This window comes from Mandrillus leucophaeus, unplaced genomic scaffold (assembly GCF_000951045.1).
Source record: "Mandrillus leucophaeus isolate KB7577 unplaced genomic scaffold, Mleu.le_1.0 Scaffold141, whole genome shotgun sequence".
Taxonomy (NCBI): Eukaryota; Metazoa; Chordata; class Mammalia; order Primates; family Cercopithecidae; genus Mandrillus; species Mandrillus leucophaeus.
In genome coordinates this window covers 2594251-2604269 of record NW_012101377.1, presented here as the reverse complement: position 1 = coordinate 2604269, position 10019 = coordinate 2594251, and the positions used below count along the sequence as shown (strand labels likewise).

The 10019-nt window shown below is 43.3% G+C and overlaps 1 protein-coding gene across 4 annotated transcripts in view; it reads left to right on the top strand.

The window, feature by feature from the left end:
* ZBTB8OS (zinc finger and BTB domain containing 8 opposite strand) overlaps window positions 1-8439 on the top strand; it is a 35501-nt gene extending 27062 nt beyond the window's left edge. For all 4 annotated transcript variants that reach the window (XM_011974063.1, XM_011974062.1, XM_011974065.1 and 1 more), the window contains exons 6-7: window positions 1796-1832; window positions 7320-8439. In XM_011974063.1, coding sequence (XP_011829453.1) covers window positions 1796-1832; window positions 7320-7406 — 124 coding nt within the window. In that variant the 3' untranslated portion in view covers window positions 7407-8439. The remainder of the gene's footprint in view (window positions 1-1795; window positions 1833-7319) is intronic.
* The last annotated feature ends 1580 nt before the right edge of the window (window positions 8440-10019 follow it).

The window sequence follows — 10019 nt, the reverse complement described above, 5'->3', positions numbered from 1 at the left end:
TGGTCTCAATCTTCTGACCTCGTGATCTGCCCGTCTCGGCCTCCCAAAGTGCTGGGATTACAGGCTTGAGCCACCGCGCCCGGCCATTTTTTTTTTTTTTAAACACTTTTTGTAGAGACAGGGTCTCACTACATTTCCCAGGCTGGTCTCTAACTCCTGAGCTCAAGCTATCTTCCTACCTCAGTCTCCCAAAGTGCCGAAATTACAGGTGTGAGCCACTGCACCCAACCTACTTTAGTTTCATAACTCTGAGGATAGTAAAAATTTTGAATATGTTACTACTCTGTTTTGAAACAATATTTATTAAACAATGTTTATTGAGATTCCACCATAGGTACACTATATTGGGGCACATTTATTTTGAGATCAACTATCAACTTTTTTTAAAGTTTTTTAAATTAATTTTTTTGTTGTTTTTTAGACAGTCTCACTCTGTTACCCAGGCTGGGAGTGCAATGGCATGATCTTGGTTCACTGCAATGTCCGCCTCCCAGATTGAAACCATTCTTGTGCCTCAGCCTCCCGAGTAGGTGGGACCACAGGCACATACCACCATGCCTGCCTAATTTTTGTATTTTTAGTAGAGACGAGGTCTCAACATGTTGGCCAGGCTGGTTTTGAACTCCTGGATTCACCTACCTCTGCCTCTCAAAGTGCTGGGATTACAGGTGGGAGCCACCATGCCTGGCCACTATAATTAAATTTTTTTTTTTTTTGAGACAGAGTCTCGCTGTGTCGCCCAAGGCTGGAGTGCAGTGGCATGATCTCAGCTCACTGCAATCTCTGCCTCCTGGGTTCAAGCGATTCTCTTGCCTCAGCTTCCTGAGTAGTTCAGATTACAGGTGCCCACTACCACGCCTGGCTAATTTTTGTATTTTTAGTAGAGACGGAGTTTCACCATGTTGGCCAGGCTGGTCTTGAACTCCTGACCTCAGGTGATCTTCCCGCCTTTGCCACCTAAAGTACTGGGATTACAGGTATGAGCCACCGTGTATGACCTTCTTCGTTTTGCTCTGTCGCCTAGGCTGGAGTACAGTGGCGTGATCTCAGCTCACTGCAACCTCTGCCTCTTGGGTTGAAGCGATTACCTGCCTCAGCCTCCCAAGTAGCTGGAATTACAGACATGCGCCACCACACCTGGCTAATTTTGTATTTTTAGTAGAGACAGGGTTTCTCCATGTTGGTCAGGCTGGTCTCGATCTCCTGACCTCAGGTGATCCACCCACCTCAGTCTCCCAAAGTGCTGGGATTACAGGCGTGAGCCACCATGCCCAGCCTGTAATTAAAAATTTCTTTTGAGGCAGAGTGTTGCCCTGACACCCAGCCTAGAGTGCAGTGGTGCAATCACAGCTCACTGCAGCCTTGACTTCTGGGCTCAAGCAATCTTCCTGCCTCCTCCTCTTGAGTGGCTAGGACCACAGGCATGTGTCACCACACCCAACCAATTTTTTTTTTATTTTTTAATTTTATGTACAGATGAGGTCTCCCTATGTTGCTCAGGCTGTTCTTAAACTCCTGGGCTCAAGCGATCCTCCCTTTGGCCTCCCAAAGTGCCAGGATTATAGGTGTGAGCCACCACGCCTGGCCTTAACTATCAACCTTGAGAGCAAATAATGACCACTGCGCACACGTCCCTCAACAGCTGTATCTTCTGACACATCAAAGTGAAACAACAGCTCCCTGACCCCACCTGTCTCTTTTGGCTTTCTAGCATGTTAACCACATTTACAAGGCTTATTTTAAAATATATAAAGAGAGAACAAATCTTAATCATGTTTTTATTTGTATTCTCAAGGTGGGGAGAAGAATTTTCATTGTCCAAGCACCCTCAGGTATGTTTTAATATCCAGTCATTAAGAACATGAAAAATTTCCTTACTATAAAGTTAATGTATGTGGCAGTCAACTTCAGTTAGTTCTAACTGGTGTAAAGTGATAAGTTTTTCTCAAAGTTCTCTGACCTGTCTGGATGTATTTTGTTAAAATACTGTGATTATGCACACCTGATTTAGTGGATGAGGAGTCAGCATTGGGTTCTAGGGTCAGGTTTGTTCAGATTATTGTGGGATTTGAAATTCCCTTTGCCTTTTTGACCTTTGATTTCTTCTCCTATAATAAAGATGTTGGACTAGATGTTCTCTATTGTACCTTATACTTTCTGTGTGTCTCTAGATTCTGTATTTGCCGATCTGTATGGCGTCACTCTATGATAGGAAATCTATTGGAATAGGAGTTGGCAGGGTTTTTTTTCCTGTAAAATGAACAGAAAATGAATGTTTTAAGATTTGTGGGCCAAGAATGACAGAAGAGCAGCTACTCAGTGCTTCTGTTGTAGAACCAAAGCAGCCATAGATAATACTTAAATGAATGAGTTCACTTGTATTCTAGTAAAACTTTTTTATGCCCATTGAAATTTGAATTTCTTACCATTTTCAAACGTAACAAAATGTCATTGTTTTGATTTTCCCCCCCAATCATTTAAAAATGTAAAAATCAGACCAGGCACGGTGGCTCAGACCTGTAATCCCAGCACTTTGGGAGGCCAAGGCAGGCAGATCGCTTGTGGTCAGGAGTTTGAGACCAGCCTGGCCAATATAGTGAAACCTAGCCTCTACTAAAAATACAAAAATTAGCTGGGCGTGGTGGCACGCACCTGTAATCCTAGCTGCTCAGGAGGCTGAGGCAGGAGAATCACTTGAACCTGGGTGGCAGAGGTTGCAGTGAGCTGAGATCATGCCACTGCACTCCAGCCTGGGTGACAGAGCAAGACTGGTCTCAAAAAAATAAAATAAAAATAAATAAATAAAGATATAAGTATCACTCTTACTTTATGGGACTGTAGAAAAAGAGGCGATTTGGCCTGTGGGCTATATATATTTTGCTGACCCCTGTGTTTAGGCCAGATACAGTCATAGGTCACTTAACTACTGGGATACATTCTGAGAAATGCATCTTTAGGCGATTACGTCATTGTGCAAACATCATAGAGTGTACTTACACAAACCTAGATGGTATAACCTATGCTATATGGTATAGCCTATCGCTCCTAGGCTACGAACCTGTACAACATGTTACTATACTGAATACTATGGGCAGTTGTTACACATTGGTAAATATTTGTGTGTTTATATTTCTAAATACCAAAAAAAGGTATAGTAAAAATACAGTATTATAGGCTGGGTGTGGTGGCTCACGCCTGTAATCCCAACACTTTGGGAGGCCGAGGTGTGAATCACCTGAGGTCAGGAGTTGGAGACTAGCCTGGCCAACTTGGTGAAACCCTGTCTCTACTAAAAATACAAAAATTAGCTGGGTGTGGTGGTGGGTGCCTGTAATCCCAGCTATGTGGGAGGCTGAGGCAGGAGATTGAACCTGGGAGGCAGAGGTTGCAGTGAGCGGAGATCATGCCCTAGCACTCCAGCCTAGGCAACAAGAGTGAAATACCGTCTCAAAAAAAAAAAAAAAAAAAGGTATTATAATCTTCTCAGACCACCATCATATATGCAGTTAATCATTAACCAAAATGTTGTTATGCAGCACAAAACTGTATTCTAAATTCATATTTGCCATTGGAAGTATTCAGAATGAATCATGAGCAAATTAATTTCATTTACTCCTAAGAGTTTTTGTTTATGTGAGACAGTGCCTTGCTATGTTGCCCAGGCTGATCTGAAACTCCTAGGCTCAAGCAATCCCCCCACTTCAGTCTCCTGAATAGCTGAGCTTATAGGTGCATACCACCAATTCCAGCTTGGTACTCCTAACAATTTTTTTTTCTGTTTTTTGAGACGGAGTCTCATGCTATTGCCCAAGCTGGAGTGCAGTGGCACGATCTCGGCTCACTGCAACCTTTGTCTCCCAGGTTCAAGCAATTCTCTTGCCTCAGCTTCCCGAGTAGCTGGGATTACAGGCACATGCCACCATACCCGGATAAGTTTTTGTATTTTTAGTAGAGATGGGGTTTCACCATGTTGGCCAGGCTAGTCTCGAACTCCTGACCTCGGGTGATTCACCTGCCTCAGCCTCCCAAAGGAGGCATGAGCCATCACGCCCAGCCAACAGTTTTTATTATTTCTTTTTTTCGAGACAGTCTCACCCTGTCACCCAGGAGGGAGTGCAGTGACACAATCTCTGCTTACTTCACCCTCCCCCTCCTGGGTTCAAGGGCTTCTCGTGTCTCAGCCTCCCGAGTAGCTGGGATTACAGGCGCATGCAACTATGCCCGGCTAATTTTTGTATTTTAGTAGAGATGGGGTTTCACCATGTTGGCCGGGCTGGTTTCAAACTCCCGACCTCAGGTGATCTACCCACCTCGGCCACCCAAAGTGCTGGGATTATAGGCGTGAGCCACCGCACCTAGCTACTTCCTATTTTTTGAATGAATGAATAATCAAATAACTTTTTTTTTTGAGATAGAATCTCACTCTGTTGCCCAGGCTGGAGTGCAGTAGCGCAATCTCAGCTCACTGCAACCTCCGCCTCCCAGGTTCAAGTGATTCTCCTGTCTTAGCTTCCTGAATAGCTGGGATTACAGGTGCACGCCACCACGCCCTGCTAATTTTTGTATTTTTAGTAGAGGCGGGGTTTCACCATGTTGGTCAGGCTGGTCTCAAACACCTGACTTCAGGTGATCCGCCTGCCTTGGCCTCCCAAAGTGCTGGGATTACAGGCATGAGCCACTGCGCCCAGCCAATCAAACAACTTTTCAAAGCAAAAAGGAATGTTTTACAAATAGCTTATTAAAACATCTGGTTCCTGGAATATTTCTTGGTTTAAAAATACCTTCCTGGTTTTAATATTGTCTTTACCTTCTCTCCATGAATCCATATTCCATCCATCCATGAGTTTATGCATGCATTCAGCAAATGTTGAATCAAGTGCCTCTAGTGTTTCAGACATTTTTTTACGCACTCAAGGTAGAAATGTAATAGGATAAGTGAAGTCTCTGCCCTCACTGAGTTTAAAATGTAGTGGAATAAGTGAGCCAGACAAACATGTAAACACATAATTTCAGATAGTGACCAGTGCCATCAGGATAAGGTAAGAGTGGTTGGAGGAGGGGAGGGGGTCAGAAAATATATGTTTATTAACCCATTCTCATGCTGCTGATGAAGACATACCCGAGACTGGGTAATTTATAAAGGAAAGAGGCTTAATTGACTCACAGTTCAGCATGGCTGGGGAGGCCTCAGGAAACTCACAGTCATGGCGGAAGGGGAAGCAAACACTTCCTTCCTTCTTCACATGGTGGCAGGAAGAGAAGTGAGTGCTGAGCGAAGGGGGAAGCCCCTTTGAAAACCATCAGATCTCCTGAAAACTCATGCATTATCACTAGAACAGCATGGTGGAAACTGCCCCCGTGATTCAGTGATCTCCACCTGCTCCCTCCCACAATGCGTGGGGATTATGGTACTACAGTTCAAGACGAGATTTGAGTGAGGACACAGCCAAAATATATCAGTATGTTTGAGAAAGTGATATTTAAGCAGAGGCAAGAGAGATAAGTGAGCATAAATATGGAAGAACTTTCCCCGTGAAGAAACAGGTGTAAAGGCCCTGAAATGAGATAGGTTGTGCTGACGGAACAGCAAGCTGGAGCTGAGAGTGAAGGTGTAATAGTAGCAGATAAGGTTGTAGAGATAGGGCCACAGCCTCTTTGGTAAAATTTGGTAAGGTGGGTATAGGATCGAATACTCATGTATAGAAGTTGGCCTTCTGATGGGAGCAGGGACAAGCCATTCATTGCAGCCAGGGAGGCTAAGGTGAGTACAGATACAGCATGATGGTAGATTTGGTGGTAGGAAGATGCGTCAGTTCTTACCGAGTTGCTCTTACTTTCTCTAGGAAGCACAATTGATTGAGAGTGAGAATGAGGGAGGAATGATCACTAGAGGAGAAGGGAAAGAATTGTCTCAGAGAGTGAAAAAGGGAATTTATTGGTAATTGTAAGATTTTACTGCAAGTGCTGAATTCCTGTTTGAGATGTGTAGACATACACTCAGGGTGATACCAGTTAGCATGGTGTGTGCTGCCATAAGCAGACAGTTGAACTTGAATTAGGTTGTGGTTTTGCCAGGTGATTGTGGCAGAGGAGAAAAAGCAGCGGCACTGCCACTTATATCCTTCTGTGAAATCTTCCTTTTTTTGTGTGGTATACAGCTAGCAAATGTCATTTACGTATTGCTGGATACATTTTCTGGTGCACAGAATTATTGTAGATTCCTTTTGGAGCTGGAAAGAACCTAAGAGAACATCTAATTCTGTGGTTTTAAACTGGGGCAGGGTTGGGCAGTGTCATGTATCAGAGACGTGTGGAGAGCTTTTGACCTGGGAAAGTGTATCTTACTCTTCAGCTAGACTTGGAAAGAGAAGAGTCCCAAGAGGTGAAGTGAGTGTTGGCAGCTGAGGAAAAGAGAATAGGTTGAGTTCCTAAGGCCTAGGTCAGAGTATAAGGAGGTGGTTTGGGTTTCAGAAGGAGCCCCGAGCCAAATAGTAGAAAAGCTTGTGTTGTTTGATTCAACCCATTTTTTTTTTTTTTAATCATCGTCAAAAGCTTTTTACTTTTTTTCTTTCCAACTTTTATTTTTAGGTTCATGGGGTGCACATGCAAGTTTGTTACATGGGTACATTGCATGTTGTGGAGGTTTAGTGTACAGATAATTTTTCACCCAGGTAATCAGCGTAATACCTGATAGGCAGTTTTTCAATCAGCAGACCCGGTGTCTCGTTTCCCTCTTTGTGTTCATGTGTACTCAATGTTTGTGTCCCTCTTAAGTATATGGAAACGTGGTATTGGTTTTCTGTTCCTGCACGAATTCACTTAGGATTATGGCCTCCAGCTCCATCCATGTTGTTGCAAAGGACATGATCTCATTCTTTTTTATGGCTGTGTAGTATTCCATGGTGTATGTGTATCACATTTTCTTTATCCAGTCTACCATTGACGGGCATGTGGGTTGATTCTATGTCTTTGCTATTGTGAATAGTACTGCAGTGAACATACCTATGGATGTGTCTTTATGTGATTTAACCCATTTTATCAATGAAAAACTGATGTCCAGACAGGCCAGACAATTTCTATACCCAACTGGAAACAAAGCCAGGATTAGAGTTCCATGTCCCAACTCCGTTGTGCGTGTGTTGCCTCTCATTTTTCTTGGATCCCTGTGTACTATGCTAATTTCATAACGAATTGTTTCATGTGAGTTTTTCATTTTCAAAATACCAAAATTTTTACTTTCTGCCGATTGTTGCTAGAGTTAATGATTATGATTTCAATATCCTATTTTCCTATTTTTTTTTCTCTAACCCCAACTTTAGGGAACAGAAGTCAAAGCAATAACATATTCAGCAATGCAGGTGTATGACGAAGAGAAGCCAGAAGTTTTTGTGATCATTGACATTTAAGACACCAAAAAAGAAAAGACTCCTATCAATAACTGCTTTTTTTTTCCTTTTTTTCCTTTTGAGAAAACACTATGAATTAAATTCTACAGCATCTTTTGATACGTGGAAATTTGTAGAACAGAAATGTTTTAGTTAAAATGTGACTTTCAGAAAGGGAAAATCAGGGTACAGCCTTAGTCTGTGTTCCCCAAATAATCAGACTTTAAAGAATTCTTCAATCCCCAAGGGACAGTTATGGTCCTTTGATTCTCTGCTGTGGCAGTAGGTGCCTCATGCCCTTCCAGTGCAATGCAAGCCCTCCAGCCTCACCCCAGCGAGGATGTCAGCAGCAGCCTGAGGCTAAATCCAGGTTGAAAAAAGAGTAACTTGAAAAAATATATTTGCACACACAGAATTTTGTTTTTCTTCCAAGTTGGTTAAGACATATATTTTCTTTCTTTCTTTCTTTTTTGTTTTTGAGTTGGTCTTGCTCTGTAGCCCAGGCTGAAGCGCAGTGGCATGATCTCGGCTGACTTCAAGCTCCGCCTCCTGAGTTCACGTCATTGTCCTGCCTCAGCCTTATAGGTAGCTGGGACTATAGGCGCCCGCCACCATGCCCAGCTAATTTTTGTATTTTTAGTAGAGACGGTTTCACCGTGTTAGCCAGGATGGTCTCGATCTCCTGACCTCATGATTCGCCCGCCTTGGCCTCCCAAAGTGCTGAGATTACAGGCATGAGGCACCGCGCCTGGCTACAAGATATATATTTTCTATATGTACATCAAGGGAGGTTGTGTTTTAGGTTGCTATAGGACAGGTATCCTGTATTCCAGTTGGTTTTTATAGAGAAACAATTAGACTTCTCTAGATAGAGCCCTGATTTTCTCTTACGCTTTCACTTTTTTAAAAGCACTGATGATATTTCCTATTTTCTCATAAGAAAACGTCAATACTATGCCTTACAAAGAGACTTTTCCTTCTAATGTAGAATTTTATTTGAAAGTGAGTATATGTGTATAACTAGAGAATAAAAGGAGAATTTTTGAAAAATTTATTTATTGTTGTTGTTGTTTAACTACCTAAGTTATTCGTCCTTTTTTTTTTTGAGACAGGATCTTGCTCTGTCTCCCAGGCTGGAATGCAGTGGTGCAATCATAGCTTACTGTGACCTCAAACTGCTGGGCTCAAGGAGTCCTTCCAACTCAGCCTCCCAAATAGCTGGAACTACAGGTATGCACCACCATACCTGGCTAAGTTTTAAAATTTTTTTGTAGAGATGCGGTCTCACTATGTTGTCTTGAACTGGTCTTGAACTCCTGGGCTCAAGTGATCTACCTTGGCCTCCCAAAGTGCTGGGATTACAGGTGTGAGCCACTGCACCTGGCCTAACTATTTGTCTTTAAGGAGATATGAGGCCAGGAAAACAACCTTAAAATGATCTGAACTCTTAAAGTAGAAGACTTTTTATAAATGAAATTTAGTTTGATTCACGACTTTTTTCTTGTTTCTATTGATACAGGTATTATCTTTTGGGATCAAGAGTTTGCAAAATTGCTATTTATTCACAAGAACATAAAAAAATTGCCACTGGGTGGTGCTGAATATCCTCACAGTATGGCAAACTTGAACTAAAAGGAACGGATTAGCAACTATTTTTCTATGAGTGTTTAACAGAAAATAGGGTTAATGAAAGCCGGGCACAGTGGCTCACACCTGTAATCCCAGCACTTTGGGAGGCTGAGGCAGGTGGATCACCTGAGGTCAGGAGTTCAGCCCAGCCTGGCCAACATGGCGAAACCCTATCTCTACTAAAAATACAAAATATTAGCCTGGTGTGGTGGCAGGCGCCTGTTATCCCAGCTACTTGAAAGCCTGAGGCAATGAGAATTGCTTGAACCCAGGAGGTGGAGGTTGCAGTGAGCTGAGATTGTGCCACTGAATTGCAGCTTAGGTGACAGGGTGAGACTCCATCTTAAAACAGAAAAAGAAAATAGGGTTAATGAAGAATAGGCCAAGAGCCTGTGGTTTGAAAAGCAGCTCTTCAAATGAATATATAGCAGGAACACTGGGTAGTGCTTTTTAACCTTCTTTGTACTCAGGCTCCTTTTACAGATTTGAATTGTAACTCTTCAAGCCAAAAACATCCCTCAGAACCCTTTTGTTTTTTTGAGACGGAGTCTGGCTCTGTCGCCCAGGCTGGAGTGCAGTGGCGCGGTCTCGGATCACTGCAAGCTCTGCCTCCCGGGTTCACGCCATTCTCCTGCCTCAGCCTCCCGAGTAGCTGGGACTACAGGTACCCACCACCATGCCCGGCTAATTTTTTTCATATTTTTAGTAGAGACGGGGTTTCACTGTGTTAGCCAGGATGGTCTAGATCTCCTGACCTCGTGATCCGCCCGCCTCGGCCTCCCAAAGTGCTGGGATTACAGGCGTGAGCCACCGGGCCCGGCCAAATTTTATGTATTTTTAGTAGAGATGGGGTTTCACCGTGTTAGCCAGGATGGTCTCAGTCTCCTGACCTTGTGATCCACCCACCTCGGCCTCCCAGAGTGCTGGGATTACAGGAGTGAGCCACCGCGCCCGGTCTAGAACCCTTTTACCTTTTATTAGGATTGATTGCCAGGCTGAGATGGG